General features: G+C 39.5%; 1 protein-coding gene across 1 annotated transcript; it reads left to right on the top strand.

Annotated features, from left to right (window-relative positions):
• Nucleotides 1–2272: 2272 nt before the first annotated feature.
• On the top strand, nucleotides 2273–19357 carry RAB33B (RAB33B, member RAS oncogene family). The gene is made up of 2 exons (XM_036762844.1): nucleotides 2273–2935; nucleotides 16186–19357. The coding sequence occupies exons 1-2, from the start codon at nucleotides 2705–2707 to the stop codon at nucleotides 16624–16626; spliced, it is 672 nt and encodes a 223-aa protein (XP_036618739.1). The 5' UTR covers nucleotides 2273–2704; the 3' UTR covers nucleotides 16627–19357.
• The last annotated feature ends 379 nt before the right edge of the window (nucleotides 19358–19736 follow it).

The raw sequence follows: 19736 nt of genomic DNA, 5'->3' as shown, positions 1-19736 counted from the left end.
GGGCAACCAGAATATATGCCATCTTGGAGTGGGGGGGAGGGTAGAAATGGGGTGAAAATTTGTAATTCAAACTCTTGTGAAAATCAATGCTGAAAACTAAATATATTAAATTAAAAAAAGGAAAAAAAAGATAAAAAGACAGAAAACAGTCCTTGCTCTCAAGGGATTCACAGCCTAATGGGGGAGACAACTTGAAAAGATTGTGTGCAAACAAGGATACAGGATGTTATCGAAGATAATAATAGACGGAAGGAACTAGCATTAAGGGGTCAGGTGGCCAGGAAACCTTCCTCTTAGAGGACAGAATTTGAGTTCCAACTTAAAGGAAGCCAAGAAGTAGAGATGAAAGAGAGAGTATTCCAGACACAAAGAACAGCCAAAAAATGTCCAGAGTGGGGAAATGGAGGGTGCAAGGAACAAAAGAAGTCAGAGTCACTGTTATCACAGAGTAAGAAGTGAGGAGGGGAAAATAAGGTGTAGGAAGATGGTTAAAAAAAAAGGGAAAACAGGTACGTTAATGCACTGTTGGTGGAGCTATGTACTAGTCAGGCCATGGAACACAGCTGCTATATTAACTATGGAACTATGTCCTGTAATATTAATTAAGGTGGGACTTTTTTTGCTGTTTTAGAATGCTAAATTAAGTGCTTTTGATTAAGTCTTACTAGGTGCCATGCTCCAGGCTCACACCCTTTTGCTGATTAGGTGTGAATCCTTGGTGCCCTGAACAGGACATAAAAAGGTTAGAATTTTGTCTGGGGCTCTCACTCATGGGAAGAATGTCGGTGTGGAGACTCTGGGTAGTCGTTAAGGCTTTGAAAAAACCTAGATGTTTGGTTTGGGGGCTGTCACTCACTGGAAGAGTTGTTTGTGACTCTGGGCAAGCTGCTGTAACTGGCAGCTTTGCTAACCGGGATGTTGGTTTGTATTTGGTCTCTTCATAAGGTATGTTTGTAATTTGTTTGTATTTGTTCTGAAGTTCAAGGTGCTGGCTTTTCCTCCTGAACTACGTGAATGATATTTGTATGTTGGATTTAAGTGAGACTGTTAACCCCTTAAAATTACTATCCTTAGTAAAGCAGATCAAAAGAACTTGTGTTAACGGCCTTCTGTGTGCTGGTTGTTGTTGGTTTTACACAGCCACAGTAGGTGACAGCAAGATTGTTGTTACATGGCCCTAAGACGTTAAAGTGTGCATACCTTACTGCTACTAGGTCTATACCTCAAAGAGACTACAAAAAGAGGAAAAAGACCCATATATACAAAAATATTTATAGTAGCCCTTTTCATGGTGGCCAAAAATTTGAAACCGAGGGGTGGGTGCCCATCAATTGGGAAATGGCTGGACAAGTTGAGGCATATGAATGGAATGCAATACCATTGTGCTTTAAGAAATAACGAAGGGAATGATTTCAGAGAAACCTGGAAGACTTGCAACAACTGATGCGGAGTGAAGTGAGCAGCAGAACCAGGAGAACAATTTATACAATGACACGAATATCGTAAAGACAAACAACTTTGAAAGACTGCGGAACTCTGCTCAATACAGTGATCAAGCACAATTCCAGAGGATTCATGATGAAACATGCTACCTACCTGCGAATAGAGAGGTGATGGGCTGAGGCGCATTTGTTTTTTCTTGGACAGGGCTATTGCGGGAATTTGTTTTCCTTTTTTATACACATTTGTAACAGGTTTTGTTTTTCAAGCTTTCTCAAAGAAGTAGAGGAAGAGAGGGAGAGAATTTAAACTGAAAATAAAAGTTGAGGGGAAAAAGCAGGGGGGAAAAAAAGACTGGAAAGGTAGGAAAAGGCCAGGTTGTGGGGGGCTTTGAACGCATAACTGAGTTGTTGTGTTCTTTTTTAAATCTTCGATCCTGGAGGCGAGGGTGGACAGAAGGAATCCCCTCACCCCCGGGTACAGCCGTCTCTCACGGCCAGGGGCTGGGCCTAAATCGAATTACCTCCAACACCCCCATACCACCAGGAAGACGGAGTGCAGTAGTGGGCTCGAACCAGAATCACTCACGCTACCTCCGCCCACCCAAGCTTCCAGGTCCCGAAGCCTCGCACACCCAAAACTCCCTACGTCCCCGCCCCTCCGCCACGACCGGAAGCGCCTACTGCGGTTTCCCAGCAGCCGCGCGACAGCACCCTTACGACGTTAGGGACGCACGCCTTACCTCGCGCCCAGTTCTACGTCGCGGAACCCCGCCCCCTACTCCGCGACGTTCTCGCGAGACCTAGGTGTGCGTGGCTCCGCCCTCTCCCCTGTGCGTTTGTGCCTTGTCTGGAGGGGCGGGCCGCTAGCTGACAGCTCTCTCAGCTGTTACCAGCGCTTCCGGCCAAAATCGGAGAGAGGACCGGCTTGCCCCAGTCAGAACCCCTCCTCGTGTGGAAGTGGAGCGCTGGCGCGAGGCTGGGTGGGGCGCCTGCGTGAGGCTCTCGGGTCCCTCGGGGAGAGCGGGGGCGGGGCCGCGGCGGATGTCGCGTCGGCGCGAGGCGGTGGCTGCACCCGGCCCTAGTCGGAGGGCGGCGCGAGGCGCGGGACCGGGGAGCGGTGAGCGAAAGGAGCGCGCGCGCGCCCCCGAGCGGCGGCCGGGGCTGTGAGGGAACCTTGCGCAATCGAGCCGGGGTCCGGTCCTGTGGGTTCCGGAACCGCTACCTCGGCCCCGGCCTGCGTCTCTGTTGCCGGAAGCGGCGCGATGGAGCTGGAGTCGTCGCTGGAGGCGAGTTTCACGGCCAGCGGCGGGGGTGCCGGGCTGCCCCCGGCCCGGTCGCGCATCTTCAAGATCATCGTGATCGGGGATTCCAACGTGGGCAAGACGTGCCTGACCTACCGCTTCTGCGCCGGCCGCTTCCCCGACCGCACCGAGGCCACCATCGGCGTGGACTTCCGCGAGCGCGCCGTGGACATCGACGGCGAGCGCATCAAGGTGAGCGCCTGCCGCAGCCGCCCCGGCCCGCGGACCCCGCGCCGGACTCCGAGAGATGGGCCGCCGTGGGCCGCTGACGTTGCCGACGCTTCCGTGGTTGCTAAGGGGCGTAGAGCTGGAAGGGGCCGAGACCCGCGGCCTGGGCTCCCACCTTTCATATGGTTGTTAGAGTCGTAGCTGGCGCCGATGCAGCTCTGGGCGTTTGTTAACGATCCTCACCATCACTCCATGAAGCAGGAGCGATCGTTGTCCCCGTTGTACAGATGAGGAAACTGAAGCCGGGAGGGTCAAGTGATGCCCCTAAAGATGCTGGATTATCGGGTGGGGAGCTGGCAGAGACCTTAGAGGAGCAGTTAATAGTGCAGCCCCTTGATTTTACAGATCAGGAAACTGAGGCCCAGAGAAGTGACCCTCTAAAGTCACAACGGGTGTTACTAAGGGATGATCTTGTACAGATCAGGAAACTGAGGCCCAGAGAAATGAAGTGACCCCCTAAAGTCACAACGGGTGTTACTAAGGGATCTTCTTGTAGAGATCAGGAAACTGAAGCACAGAGAAATGAAGTGACCCGCTAAAGTCACAACGGTTGTTATTAAGGGAATTTAGAGGATAAGTTAATAGTGCAGCTCTCTGATTTCACAGATTTGGAAACTTAGGCCCAGAAGTGACGGGCAAGGTCACAACTTACCAAGGTATATGGACGGATGGATGGAGTTAAGTTAAGACTTTGATTCAAGTCTTGTCTCTCCCTTTTCCTTTGACACCTTGAGGGAAGTTTATCTCCCAGTGCCACCTCCCTCCCAAGCCTTTTAAACCTATAAAAAGCAACTAGTTGCTCATCTGCATTGGCAAAGGGAATTTTCCCCAAACAGTTACCCACACGAAAGAAATCACATTGCCCACCCACGCAAGGTATTACTAAATGCAGAGGTTGGATGTGAACACAAATTGAGTGCTTTTTGCTGCATTATGGAGGTATCAGATATAGAGATGGATGCTGGGCATGGGAGGGGATTTTACATACACAGAGCAAGACTTCTGGAGTACCTGCTGACTGGCATGATAAAACATGATGGGAGTCAAATGAGGACAGCATGGGGGGAGGGGGAGGAGTTAATGGGATATCTCTTCTCTGCTTTGCCTCAGACTTGGAAGAATCAGTCAGTTAATAACTTATTAAATGTGTGTTTTGCATATGGTGAGCATTTAATTCTTTTTCATTCATTGGATCTCTAGGACCATGTCTAGGTGTAATAGGGAAAGTTATAGAGGAAAAAAGAGCCTAGTAAAAAAATAGCTCCTATTAATATAGTATTTTAATATTTTTAAAGCTTATACCTCACATAAAACCTTGTATGAGCATGTTACATTCCATCTGTTTTTCTTTCTGGAGAGTAGAGGATAATTCTGCGTTCTTCCTCTTTTGCAATAGTATAACAGAAGTGACTAATGGTTGAAACTAGTCAGAATAAGCAGCTGGTCACAGTGGAAAGGGAAGCAGTGGTCAGTTTTTAATAAAGCCTTTATGTATGTTAGGTAATAATACTTTTGTCATAGGTATATACTGTCAGGGATAAATGAAATAATTGCAAACACTATAGAAACCATGATATTCATTAAAATGCAAGTATTTTCTTGTAACCTAATGAACAAGACAAGTCAACCAAGCCATCTTATTTCATTCTCTTTAGGGTATTTCATTTATAGTATCTTCCAAATGTATCTCATGTGCTCTTCTTAAAAGCACCTTTGATGAAAAGAGATACAATACATTCAATATTCTTACATTTGCAGCCTGGAAAATTGCCATTTTCAGTAAGCCTCTTAGAAAATGGCTTATTGTTAGTGGGGCCATCTTAAAATCCATTTATAAGTCCTTACTGAGAGCCTATTTTGTGCAAGACTAAATACTATGGGGAGGTGCAAAGAAGTAGAAATGCAGTTTAGTTGGAATTCATACAGAAAACAAACAGCAAAGTTATTTGTGGCAAGTTCTAAACTAATTAGAATATCAGTTTGCCACTAACTAGGTCTGATCTTAGTGAAGTTCCCTCCTCTCTCCTCACAGTCTTTATCTGTAACCTGAGTTTGCACTGAGTTTGACTAGGATCCTTTTGAGCTCTATGAAAGAACAATTCAAAGTTAATGCTAATTCATGAATTAGTATTCCACTCAAAAATTAAACTGAATAAAAGCTGTTAAATTTTCTTTCTCTGACTGAATAAGTATATATAAAGAGACAAAATTCATAAATATGAACAGAAGTTTTTAAAAATCAACTTTTGGACCATTCTTCAAAAGAAAAGTTTTATGTTTATTTGTCAATATCCTCTCAAACACTATATACATAAACATTTGGAGAGGGTTAAAATCTGTGTTTTGGGCAATTTAACATTTTTAAATGATTTCTTGAATGAAGATGGCTCTGATTTTTTTTTTCACTGACAGCCTTAAATGCTTAAAACTCCATATAAATATTTTTACTGTCATTGTCCATTTGAGGATTCCAACTGAAGAGAAAACCTGGCTGTGCAGAGGGAGAAGGAGAAGCAGAATTAAAACTTAGAGAGTGAAAGGTCAGGGCCTAAGTAGTGCTTTGTTTCAGTGAATAACAGAGACAGGTTTGATTATGCAATTTCTTAAAAGTATAACTCTTTATTTGTTTGTCCTCAGTTTGTTGCCCAAGTGTTCTTAATAGTGTGCAGGACTATAAAAATTTCATCAAGACTGTTTACGTCAGAGACAGGAGGGTAGAGGATAATTCTATGTTCCTTCTCTTCTGCAGCCATATAACAGAGGTGAAGAGTGGTTGAAACTAGTCAGAATTAGCAGCTGGTCACAGTTGGAAAGAAAGTAGAGGCCAGTCCCTTCTGGGGAGTTTACATAGGGCTTTCAATCTTGTTAGGACAGGGATTCTTAGCCTCTTTTGTGTGTTGTGAACTTCTTTGGCAATCTGAACCCTGTGTACCCCTTTAGAATAATGTTTTTAAGTGAACAAAGCAAAACATCTAAGATTATGAAGGCAACCAGTTACACATTCATATTACAAAGAAAACCAAACAGGAATAAAAATATAACATTTTTCCCGTCCAAGTTTATATAGATGCCTTGTGGGGGGGGGCGGTCACTCTGTGGACTCAAAGTTAAGAACTCCTGTTTTAAGAGGGATTGGGAGGAGGGAGAACAGAAAGGGCAAAAGTCAATTTTGAACATGTTTCTAGTCACTCCCCTCCCCCTGCCATTTTCCTTACCTCATGCTTGGTACTCTCTTCATCACCGCCAGGAAGAACCTTCACCCTGCTGAGGTTTCTGCGACGTGCCGTAGAAGCTGCCACAAATGTCACAGTTGGATCAGAATTGGGGCTTGGTGATATTTATGTTTCCTCCATTCACAATAGGGGCTGGTTCTGTGTTCTTTGATATAGGGAACTCTCAGGTAAGGAAATTGCCCTCTACAGATCAGAGTCAGAACTTTCTCGGCAACTTAAAGTCTTAATGTTGCTTAATGCAGTGAGAGGTTAAGTGATTTGAGATTAAGTCACATAGCCAGCATGTACCCAAGGTAGGGATTGAATCCAGGTCTTCATGGTTTTGCAACTGGTTCTCTATACACTGTTGCCCCTTGTTTTTTCAATTCCAAGTTGGAATTCCAAATACATTTCCCAAGCGAAGAAGTGTTATAAATGGTGGCTAGGTTATATAATACTTAAGATAACATTATCAACTAGGCATTTATAAGCTGGCCTGGGAACATAACTAACCAAGATCTGTAACATCATTCTTACAAGAGAGGTAAGTTCTTGTTTCCAAACAACAGACTTGTAGGACTTTGTAACACTGCTCATTAGTAAGATTTGTAAGTTTGGAGCAAATGTAGATGCAGGCAATAGGTGGTATAGAAGTTTAGAGGAGTCGGACAAGTGTCCATAAAGGAGGTGAGATTTGGATAGGCAGAAAGGAAGGGAATAGTAAGGGACCATGAGGGTTCTCTGAGGTGGATGGGGATGAGTGTTTGACAAAGGTTATTCTTGCATTGAATTGGAGGGAAGAGAGACTGGTACCAGAGAGGCTTTTTCAGGTGTCTAGACTTGGGACATACAGTGGGGGCTTGAATTAAGGTAGTGTCAGTGAGAATGGAAAGAAAAGGGTATGAAGGAAAATTCAAAGACTGTCTGGCACTGGAGATATTGGGGAAAAAGGAAAATTTGAGGTTTTGTGTCTGATGTGGAAAAAGGTGGAGAAGTTAGGGAGCAGGAATGATTTGGTAGAGAAGATAAGACTTTCCTTTTTTGTCATTTTTAGTCATGAGGAAATGTGCAACCATAACTGGAGATCTAGACTTTTCTCTTTACTGTATAGTAGAGACTATGAAAGTGGATGAGATTTCCAAGAGTGTACAGAGCAAAGGGATTATAAAGCATTATGTAATGTACTCCAATGCCAAATATAATTTATTTTGGAAATATCTGATATTTTAGAGTAGTTGTATCCTTTGCTCTGTGTGTAACCTGATCTATAGGCATCTGTTTATATGGTTCAGAGAAAGTTTGTTGAACAACTTTTTCACTCTTTTTTCCCCATATGGAATTGAAAATGTTTTATATTTCTTAAAAAAAAATCCATGATTTCATTGGTGTGGTTACTCCCTCCCCAAATGCAAATTACAGCTTTCAGTAAGAGGTCTTTATGAGTTGCTCTGACTGAAAAAATCTTCTTTGTAGCACACTCTTTGAGGTAGCAGAGAACTGGAAAACAAGTGAGTACACACTGGCTAGGAATAGCTCTGAAAACCATAGCGTAAGAACGTAATGGGATATCATTATACAGTAAGGAATGATAAATATGAGGAAGTTAGAGAAGCATGGGAAGATTTTATAAAGTGAGTCTGAATGAATTAAACAGAGCCAAGGCAGTCATGTATAGAATGACTACAACAGTGTAAATGGAAAGATCAGACTCAAAAAAAAAGGAAAAAAAGAGGCAAACTCAAAGTAATGTGGGAAAAATGAAGGTACCTAAGAATAGCTGAAAGCACTTTCCCCTCCTACCCCCTCACAGCACAGAGGAAGTAGACCACTGAGACAAAATACTGTCGGATGTGTTCACCACCATCTGGTGCTCAATCCCTGCAAACTTAACCTAGGCTAGCCTTCAAAGGACACTTCAAGCCTTTTCAGCTTGGTAGAACCTACCAGATCTTGTACTCTTGGTACAGAAGGATACAAAGTTATTACTTCCAAGTGTCATGACAGCCATTTTGATTTAGGTTGCATTCTAATTTAGTGAATTAGTGATGGCCTATTGTGTTTCATTCCCAAAAGAGCCTTGGACAGTGTTGATTTATGACCATTGGATTGGGGTAATAATTTGTGAGAGATTTGTTTCAGGATCAGTCACATCAGGGGTATAGTTGTATTCTGGGTTGGTCCCAAGAATCATTTGATTTCTAGAAAATTTGTTTATTAGCTACTTTTGTTGGAAGAGTGGGAAGAAGAAATCACACTTACCTGGCCAGATCTCCCATTGTTTTTCTTGCATGTAATCCAAAAATCATTGCTGTACCATTTTTCTTAGTTTGTGCTAGAGATCTAGAGATAAAATTGTAGAATTTAGAGCTGGGAGAATCATTAGAGATCATCTAGTTCAGAGGTTCTTAACCTAGAGTCTATGAACTTGCACCTTTTAAAAATATTTTGATAACTGTATTTCATTAGAACGGGTTGCCTTTTTCATCCTGTGTATTTTATTTTATTCATTTAAAAACATTATTCTGAGAATGGGTCCATAGGTTTCATCAGACTTCCAAAAGGTAGTCTGGAATAGCAATGGTTAAGAAACTTTGATGTAGTCCAACTAACTCACTCACTCTTTTAAATTTTATTTTCATGAAGATCTACCTTCTTTCCTTGCTACTTTCCCACTTGCCTCCATAGTGAGCAAGAAGAACAAACCCTCTTTTACAATCATGCATAGTCACACAGACAAACAAAAATGTCACATTCTGTCCCCCACTATCAGAAGACAGGGCACATGCCTCCTTTGGAATTGTGGTTGGTCATTGTATTGATCAGAGTCTTGAATTCTTTCAACGTTGTTTAATAAATAATATAAAAAATAGCTAGTGTTTATGTAGCACCTACTATGTTATTAGCGCTTTACAAATATCTCATTTTATCCTTATGAAAATCCTGGCAGGTAGGTGGTATTATACCCATTTTACAGTTGAGGAAACTGAGGCAAACAAGTTAAGTGACTTGCCTAAGGTTACACAGCTAGTAAGTGTATGACTCTGATTTGAATTCTGGTCTTCCTGACTCCAGGCCCAGTGCTTTATCCCCTGCACCATCTAGCTGTCTACTATTACAATACTGTAATTACATAAATTGAGTCTCCAGGTTCTGCTCACTTCACTTTACATATGTTCATAAAAATATTTCCAGGTTTCTCTGAAAACCATCCTCTTCATAAGTTCTTACAGCATAATGGTATTCCATCCCATTCATATACTATAACTTGTTCAGCCATTCCCCGTTTGATGGATACCTCTAAAAGTTTCCAATTCTTTGGCACTACAAAAAGAGTTTATATAAAGATTTTTGTACACTTGCCACCTCCCTCATTTTACAATGGAAGGCACAGATTTAGATCCGTGGATCTAAGTGGATTGATGACTTAGAGCTGCTAAAGACCTTAGAGATAATTGAAAAAAAAATTTAAAATACATTTTGTTGATGCCTTTTGTCTTTAACATTGTAGTTGTTTCAAAACTGCCCCCAACCCCCCACTTCCTCCAAATTGAATCCTCCCTTGTGAAAAAGAAAAACAGCCAAACAAAAACCTCTCTGCTCCAGTTACTACACATCTGACAATGTATACAGTATTTTGTCTCAGTAATCTTCTACCTCTGTGCGCTAAGACTTTTGCTACAATACGAAGTAAGGGAGGGGAGAGGGAGTGAGCCACTAGCTTCTTTTAGGGAATGGAGAAAATCCTCATGTAGTATGAGGTGGTGCTTGGGCTAAGGTTTTAATTAAGTTATGGATTCTTAGAAGCAGAGATGAGGAGGGAATGCATTGCAGGCATGGGAGACAGCCTATGCAAAGGTACTGAGTCCAAGGGTGGACTCAGTTTTTTGTACTGAGAACAGGAAGAAAGCTGGTGGTTGAAAAATGGGTGGAGGGGAATAATAGAAAAGTACGCTGGAGCCAGATTGAAATATCAAACTGGAGTTGTAATTTGTCCTAGGGGCATTACAGAGGTATGGGAGCTTTTGAGCATGGGGACAGGGCTAGGAAGTGACCTCATTAGATGGATGCTTTAGGGAAATAGCTTGGGTGGCTAAATGGGAGATGAATTGGAACGGTGAGAAACTTGAGGTAGGGGGACCATCTGAGGCCTTTACGGTTGTTTAGGCAAAAAGTGATGAAGGCCTAGAATGAGATGCTGGCTATGAGGGTGTTCTAAGTCTTCATGTAGGTTTATGCTTGTATAAGGGGAATGCACTAGCCAAGACTTGGCAACTGGTGAGGCTAAAAAAAGTAGCTTAGAGTCAGATGATAGAGACCTTAAATGCCAGTCTGGGAAGTTTGTATTTTATTCTAGGATGTACTAGGAGAGTTGTTGAAGATGTTGAGCATGGGAATAACATGGTCAGACCTTATGAAGATTAAATCGGAACTTTTGTGAAGGATAATAAATTAGAGCAGGTGACACTGGAGTCAGGGAAACCAGTTTGGAGGTTATACTGGACCAGATGAGACGGGGAAGGTGGAGGAAGGGCAGAGGTACTGAAAAAGGGCCCTGTGAATGGAGAGACAGGGTCAGATGCCAGAGGTAATATGGGGGTGCAGTTTGATAGGATTTCACAACTAATTGGATTTAATGGGTTAGGGAGAGAAATGGATAACTTTGATGTTTTAAATATGGATAACTGGGAGGAAGATAGTGTTGCCATCAATGGAATGGAATGCAGCGTGGTACAATGAATAGAGCTCTGAACTTAGACCTTCCATATACTCAGCTCTTACTGCTTTTACACTCTATGTAGTTTTAGACAAGTCATTTAACCCAGCCTCCCAAATCCCCTTCAATAGTTGTCATTTTCCTTTTTTTGGTCATCTTTGCTCATCTTTGTTTTAGTGTGCAATTTCTCTTATTCTTAGTGACATGACATTTTTTGTTGTTGTTAATCTCTACCTTTACTTTTGAGAACTATCTGTTCATATCCTTTGACCATCGTCTCTTGAGAAATAGTTCTTGTTCTTGTATATTTGAATCATTTCAGGTCTTTGTCAGAAAAGAAAGATTGCTGCACAATGGGTTTCCCCCCTTCCATTTAACTGTTTCTTTTTACATTTTAATGGTATTGATTTCTTTGGTGCAAAAGCTTAAAATGTTATACACTATAGGATTGCCTTAATGAGATCTACCTTTACTTAAGAGCTTAATCTAAAAATTTACAGAAAAAATAAATAGATAAAAAATGTCTCTTGTCCAGTGCAGTTGTATAGTCTTTTTTTTTTAAGCCATGCGCATTATCTAGGGTAAGGTGCTGCACACAGACATTGCTTGCTTGCTTGCTGTTTGTTTTTCGTTCTTGAAGAAGGCCATGACATCAGGGAGGTGATCCCATGACATGCAAGTGAATTGGATTTAAGTGAGGGAGGGCTGCGCAAAGTCACCAGCCTCACATTCTCCTGGGTCCAATGGCCAGACATGTATCAGGACAACTGGAAGTAGCCCAGAATGCAATGAGAGACCTTGGCCTTTTCAAACTAAGGTCTTTAACAGGTCTCAGTTTGACTGAGGCAGCTCCTGTTCAGTGATTAAGGCTTAGTAAAAAAAAAAAATGAGGCAAAGAATTGCCTCTTTTTAAAAAAAAAATCGATCTGGGAGGGGAAAACCCTCAGGGTTTCTGGCCAAACCAGGTATCACCCTTAAGTGCCAGTACTCTGGCTACAGGGAATATAAATTTTAATTTCTGAAACTTTTTATTTTAATTTTTTTTTCTCTTAAAAACCAGCCTTAACCCTAAATCACTCTGGTCCCAGACCAAGCCCTACTTGGTCACTGTTTGGGCCCTGATTGGCTCAGAATGAATGTAAATATAGATAGTAAATTAAATTGGACCCAGAGTTTAATAGGAGGAAGAGAGTGGCTGGTTGGACGTTTGGGAAATTTTAGCACACCTTCAATAATCCCAAGTTATTTCTTCATACACGCGCGCGCGCGCACACACACACACACACACACACACACACACACACCAATAATCCTTTTATTTTTTCCGCCACCTAATGGTATTTATTTTTTCCAATTACATGTAAAGATAGTTTTCAACACTTACTTTTATAACATTTTTCCTCCTCCCCAAGATGGCAAGCAATCTGATATAGGTTATACATGTATGATCATATTAAACATATTTCCACATTAGTCATGTTGTAAAAGAGGAATCAGAACAAAAGGGAAAAACCATGAGAAAGAAAAAACAACAAAAAAGTGAAAATAATAGGCTTTGATCAGCATTCAGATTCCATAGTTTTTTCTCTGGATGTGGATAGCATTTTCCATCATGAGTCTTTTGCAATTGTTTACATCATTGTATTGCTGAGAAGAGCTAGGTCTATCATAGTCGATAATTGCACAATGTTGTTATTGTATACAGTGTTCTTGGTTCTGCTCACTTCACTCATCATCAGTTCATGTAAGTTTTTCCAGGTTTTTCTGAAATCTGCCTGCTCATCATTTTTTATAGCACAATAGTATTCCATTACATTCATACACCACAATTCAACAATCATTTTAAAAACAGCATTTTGTGCAACTTTATGTCTACGAATGATGGAAAACCACAGTCAATAAAAAATAAAAATTGTGGTTAATAAAAAAGGCAGTGTAGAGCCATAGCACATTAACAAGAAGTTCATAGGATGAGAAAGCATAGAGATAGATTGAAATCTACACATTTGCAGAAAGGATCAATGAGATCATGAATCCATTAAAGTGTTCTCTGTGAACAGTGGGAGGCATTATGGTGTCATGAGAAGAACCTTGGAGTCAGGAGAAAATCAGATATTAATCCCAAATGGTATTTATTGGCTAGCTCAATCTGCAAAAGCCTCAGTCTCTTCTTCTATAAGATGAGAAGAATGATTTTTTTTTTTACTACTCTTTCATAGGCTTGTAGTTTTGGCAGCTGTGGGGGACCTTAGAGAATCTTCCTTCAGGGATGAGCTCACTGAATCATAGACTAATCCTGACCCTAACCCTAAACTTAAATGAAATTACTGAAGGAACTTTGGTAGCCAGCTAAGGCAACACACACCTAAGCAAGAATCTCTTCAGTAGCAAACCCAGCAACAAGTCTTTTCTTGGTGGCATAGTGGATAAGGTTTTGGGCCTGGAGTTGTTTCTCCTCCTCCTCCTTTTTCCCTATGGATCTATGATCTCATTGATGTAGATTTTACCTCCAGTGGTATAGATTTTAACCTATCTTGTGTATTTTGTCCCAGAAAGTTACCACAGACACCCAGCAGATATTGCAGGGATACCAGTAGAGCATGTTGGATTGTCCGTTGGTGTTTTTTCTCTCATAACATCTACTATTGCATAATATCCAATGCTATTACTACTGCATAGTAGTAGGACTATTCACATTCCTTCTAAATGATCTTTTATTCATAATGTGTTGCAGTCTACTAGCACCCAGTTGCCTCTCTATTGTCCTTTGGTTGATCTTCAACTTGAATTTTCAGTAACTGTTGTAGTCTGTGATTTGCAGTCATATGATGTTGTTGTTGTTTAGTTGTTTCAGTCATGTCTGACTTTGTGATCCCGTTTGGAGTTTTCTTGGCAAGGGTACTGGAGTGGTTTGCCATTTCCTTATCCAGCTCATTTTACAGATGAGGAAACTAAGGCAAACAGGGATAAGCGATTTGCCCAGGGTCACACAGCTAGTAAGTATCTGAGGCTGGATTTGAACTCTGGTCTTCCAGACTCCAGGCTTGGTGATCTATCTACTGTGCCACCAGCTGCCTGCTCATATAACATTGCTGGAAGAACATTATTAGTCTTTAAAAGATGGGCCTTTACGTTAGGGGAAAGCTTGAGATCATTTAAAGAATTCTGTAGTTTTCCAAAGGAAATCCAGCCTTCTCTTCCTCTTACTCAGTTCTGAACCCAGATTATTATACATTTGCACTTGTCTGACCCAGATATTTGTACAGATGGATGAGCGCCATAACTTGCTCTATAGTTTGCCTGCCCACTCGTATGTTGTAGTTTGTACAACATTCATTCTTCATCTGCTTGTTTTTCTCCTGTGTGAAAAATTAGACCAGACTCCTTATTGAGGCTGTGAATCTCATTTAGGAAGCTCTGCAGTGTTCAGCTCTATGTAATCAGTACAATTTTATCTGACAACAGGAGCCACCTAGTGAATTTTATATATGGATTTTCTCTTTCACTTGGTTCTGTGTTGGACCCTTCTTCATGATAGGTGAACATACACTTTTGACCATGTATCCCTGCTTGATGCCTTGCTTGTTCATCAGAGGGGATCATCAGTTAGAGCTGTTACATCTTTCAAGGTAACTTGTCTGCTTTTGATATATGAATGAAAGATAATACATAGAGGGGGGAGCCAAGATGGCGGCTGGAAAGCAGGGATTTCGTGAGCTCCCCCCGCCCAGGTCCCTCCAAACACCTATAAAAATGGCTCTGAACGAATTTTAGAACTGCAGAACCCATGAAATAGCAGAGGGAAGCAGGACTCCAGCCCAGGACAGCCTGATGTTCAAAAAAAAAAGTTTTTGCGTGCAACTAGGAAATAAGATATACAGGCAATGGGGCATAGAAATCTATTTTGCTCTACAAGAAAGGAAGGGAAAAGGGGATGAGAGGGGAGTGGGGTGACAGAAGGGAGGGCTGATTGGGGAACGGGCCAACCAGAATATATGCCATCTTGGAGTGGGGGGAAGATAGAAATGGGAAGAAAATTTGTAGTTCAAACTCTTGTGAAAATCAATGCTGAAAACTAAAAAAAAATTAAATAAATTAAATTAAAAAACGATAATACATATCATCTAATTTGCCTCTTTGCCATTTATACAATACTGCAGTAGTTCCTGGTTCTTCCCTTTGGGACCAAGTGGGAAGAGCCTAAACTTTCTATGTAATTGTCCCCCAAATGGTTAGATGTCATGTCCTCTAGAAAGTCTTCCTCACAGTTTTGATCTTTCCTTCAAATTTTCTCAGAATATTTAATTCTCTCCCTTGCCCCCTTTCTTTTATTGTGCTCATATTATACTTGTATAAATGTTATATTCCCCCCAGTATTCTAGAGGTGGGAGACTATGGTATGGAACAGTGATATCAATCTCAAGTAGAAACAATTCCCTGTAGGGCATATATTGATTTATTAGAAAACCACAAATTAGCAGTCCTTCTCTCTTAAGTCTTGGCTTCTTCAAACTAAACATCCCCAGTTTGTTTTTTGACATAATTGAAAGTCCCCTCATTATCTAAGTAACTGTTCTGTGGACAGTCTTCATTTTGTCAATATTCCTCCTAAAAGGTGGCCCATAGAACTAAACACAATACTTCAGATGTGGTCTGACCAGGACAGGGTATTGGGAAGATAGTCACACTCTCCTTTGTACTAGACATTCAGTTGCTGTTAACATAGATCTGCCTAACTTGCGTTAGATTGTTGTTGCTGTTTTTCTTTTATAAGCTCTTTTACACTGTTGAATAACTAAGCTTAAAATCAACCAAAGTTCCCAGGTGGTTTCTCATATCTTTCTCTCCACCTCTTTCTCACCTTGTGCTTGTGGACAATCACAAATAATTGAGCTTATCCTCAGAACTGCTATGCAATTATATTGTTATTAGAGTCAAACTGTACCTGAGTTTTCTAATCAAAAATTATTAAATGATAGTAATTGTTAAAAATAATAGCCAGAAAGTTGGACCCCAAAGGGTAAATTTTTGAGAGGTCATGGTAACTCCTAAATACCACCTACTAAGAAGACTTGGAGAATTTTGGGTCTTTGTCATCCATGCCAGTGATATCATGGTTCCTTTTAAATATTGAAGTAATAGGCATGAAAGTACTTTGAAAAAAAATATAAAGCACCATATAATTTCAAGGGTTTATTTGTTTGGTTTGGTCATAGAACAATAGGATTCCGAAGTATTTTAAGTTGGAATTATTCTATTGTAATTTTTTTTCCTCTTTTTATTTTCAGATACAGTTATGGGACACAGCAGGACAAGAACGGTTTAGAAAGAGCATGGTACAGCACTACTATAGGAATGTACATGCTGTTGTCTTTGTGTATGATATGACCAACATGGCCAGTTTTCACAGCCTGCCATCATGGATAGAAGAATGCAAACAACATTTGCTTGCTAGTGATATACCAAGGATTCTGGTTGGAAATAAATGTGACTTGAGAAGTGCCATTCAAGTTCCTACAGATTTGGCCCAAAAATTTGCTGACACACATTCTATGCCACTGTTTGAAACCTCTGCTAAAAATCCCAATGATAATGACCATGTGGAAGCTATATTCATGACCTTAGCTCATAAGCTCAAGAGCCACAAACCTCTAATGCTTAGTCAACCACCTGATAATGGAATTGTTTTGAAGCCTGAACCAAAACCTACAATGACCTGCTGGTGTTAAATAACAGTATTTTAAAAGTTAATCTCTTGACTTGTTGAAAAGATGCTTTTTAAGTATACAGTAAGTCCCAAGTTTTAGTCACAAGTATACTAGATCATCTTAGCACTTTAATGTTTATCTTGTAAATGGAAGTCAAGTCATTCATTCATTTATTTCTTTGCACCTTCTATACAACTTAATGAGTTTTGTCACTTTGGTTGCACAGAGAGGAAGGGGGGGAAAAAGAAACCCAAATAGTGTTTTGAGGTTGAACAAGTAGAACTAATCAGTTCCTCTAAGCTCATTTTTTATTTGAATCATTGTGATATGTTTTCATTATAGGGTTGAAATGAAGCAAAGCCAGAAGGAATAAGATAACCTTCCTTCTAAGCCAAGAAAGGTTAGGGGTGCCTCAAATAGATGAAAATGAAGGAATATTAAGAATCTTCAGTTAAATTATTTTAAACAGATCATTGCCTAGCAGCCAAAGGTTTTATGCAATGAAAATATCCAAGGGAATTAGACTAACTCTTTTACTGGAAAGTAATTTCAATGTGATGTGTTCTCTCAGCTCAAAAAGGGTGAAGCCCCAATTTTTGTTTGTTTCTGCACCTTACAGAATTTTTAAAAATCCTGTTTTAAACATTATGTCAACTATCTGTGATTTTTGTCAGTGAGGAAACTCCTTCCACTGACATAGATTGCAACCTGTCTGTAATTTATGAAGCACATAGCTATCGTAATCCTTATACCTTGAAATAGCTTTATTATTAAGTTACAATAATTCTATAATTTGTATTATTAAATTATTAGAGCCAAGGGTTTGGTCCAAAAATCTGGGAAGGAGAGGAATGTTCCCAGGATTCTCATCCAAGCTTGATACAAAAAGGATATGAATCTTTCAATATTACTTGACCACTTGGTGCCTCAACCATTGTAGATCAATTTTATCAAAAAATTTTTAAAATACCAGCTTTATTTTAATTTTGGTCTTAGATAAATTATTTTAAATAGATATTGTGAAAGGTCAATTTTAAACTAGGCTACATAATGAGATTTTTTTTTTGGTTGGGCTCTTTTCTCATTTGACCAATTTAAAAAGGAAAAAGATCTACTTGAAAGTTTTTGCAGTGCATGTCAGGAGCTACATGTAATTGAAGGGAAAAAAAGACTAAATCTGAAGTCTAGCTACAACAGGAGGACTATGCCTTAGCTATTAGTAATTTTCAAATTTGTTTTTTGGAATGTTATCTCCTGACAAAAACTTCAATTTAATAACTGAAAGCTTCTGTATGAACACTACTGAAGTCATCAATTGCCAATTCAGCTATAGTTCTATGTACCCTTTAGCTCAAATTCTGTGATTCTAAGTGTACTTATATAATCGTACTTTGCTGTGGGTATAGTATTTTAAAAAGAAAACACTGTCTTTAAAAATTCTGTCACAGCAGTTCTATTTCAGTCAAAGAAATAAGTTGATAATTAGGAAGAGAAAAAATTGCATCTCTCAGTAGAGGACAAAATACTACAACCTTTATCCTCAGTTTGCACACACAACTATTATGAAAAAGGGAATTAAGCCATGGGATTTAATTGAGTGCATGAGTTTAATGATTTTTATATAATATAGCCATTGTTGATAAATTTCAGGAACAAATTAAATAAATGGACAGATTGTGCTTTTGTTATGTCCAGGACACATGGAAAGAAATTAAACATTCAGCCAGTTTAAGGCTTTTTACAAATTTATTATCATGGTGATCTTATGAGGGTTATTTAATTATAAAAGCAAAATAATCTATTAACTGAAATATGGAAAATGCAACAGGAAATAATTATTCCATTTTAAATTACTGTGGCTTAAGGGAAAATAAATTGGTTTTATTCTTGTTTAGGAAGAAGAATCAATTTTCCTTAATCATACTAGATTAAAGATTGTTTGATGATTTCCTCCTAAATTGAAAATTGTAATTGTTTTTGTAATAGTGTTATGATAACAGTGATAGCAATTATTTGGGTAATCATTTTTAAAGAAGGGAACTAAACTTCTCTTTATTGCCTTTGCCAGCCTTTTTTTTTTTTTTCCAATGTAGGGGTAATGAAGAGTTGGAGGAATTAGTTTACAGACTTTCTAAGGACATTCTACATTTTTCCAACATTGTTATTGATGATTTAAAAAGTAATTTAGCTAGTTTCTTGAATTAAGAAATTACAAATATGCTTTAATTCATTACAGGATTTATTTTTGACATTTCAAAATCTTGTTTATATCAATTTTTAAAAATTTTTTTTATGTTTTGTTTTTTATATTAAAAAAATATTACTTATCAGTTGAATTGGGGTAAAGCTTTCCAATATCAGCCAAAAGAACTATCTGAAAATGTTACTTTGAATGTTGGGAAATGGCTTCTCATGAATCATTAACCATGATGTATTAAAACTTGTAAGCACAGATTCTACATCTTGTGAATATACGGTTTATACTTACTTCAACTGTATTCTCCAGTTTCTTATTTCAGATGTTTTCAAATAGTTGTTATTTAGGGAAGTTCCAGTATGGGACATTAATCCAGAATCTAATCAAGTTGGTCAGTAGCAGTGTTTTACTCAAAAGCATATTCTGTATATCTTTCTCCCAACAAACCAAAATTAAAGTAAAATAATTTTGTTTTAGAATAGTATCACTGCCATTCCCATCCCCTCTCCCTATTCCCTCTGCCTCCCAAGCCGAATAAACAAGCTTTGCCACAAATAAAAATAGGGTGTTCTGTTTTGTTCATTATGTGGTTGTTGGTGTTGTTATAGTATCATGGTACAACAGATAGGCAATTTTCCATATAGTCTGAGCTTCAAGTGGTATTTAATAAGTTATGAATGTCAACCCATTTAGAACTTAATTCCTTCAGCACTCCTGGGGTGACAGGTGGATTCTATTTTCACATTGCCATCTTGTTCTGATATGTCTGGGCAATTTTATCTAATAATTTTTTGAAATCTGCTATCCAGTTTTCTTTTTTTCATCATAGATTTCAGGTAATCCTAGGATGTGAGGTTAATAGATAAAGAAGGGAGCTAGTTTGTATTATTACAGACTGCCATAATTTATCTTGAATTGTCACATTTTTGCATAT

The sequence above is a fragment of the Trichosurus vulpecula genome, chromosome 6 (assembly GCF_011100635.1).
Source record: "Trichosurus vulpecula isolate mTriVul1 chromosome 6, mTriVul1.pri, whole genome shotgun sequence".
NCBI classification, from domain to species: Eukaryota; Metazoa; Chordata; class Mammalia; order Diprotodontia; family Phalangeridae; genus Trichosurus; species Trichosurus vulpecula.
Note: the sequence above shows the minus strand (reverse complement) of the source record. Positions and strands in the feature narration are given on the sequence as shown.

Excerpts from the sequence above, each read along its gene's own strand:
- RAB33B (XM_036762844.1), top strand. The coding sequence starts at position 2,705 with ATGGAGCTGGAGTCGTCGCTGGAGGCGAGTTTCACGGCCAGCGGCGGG. Across the intron at positions 2,936-16,185 it reads TCGACGGCGAGCGCATCAAG|ATACAGTTATGGGACACAGC; the intron begins GTGAGCGCCTGC and ends TTTTATTTTCAG.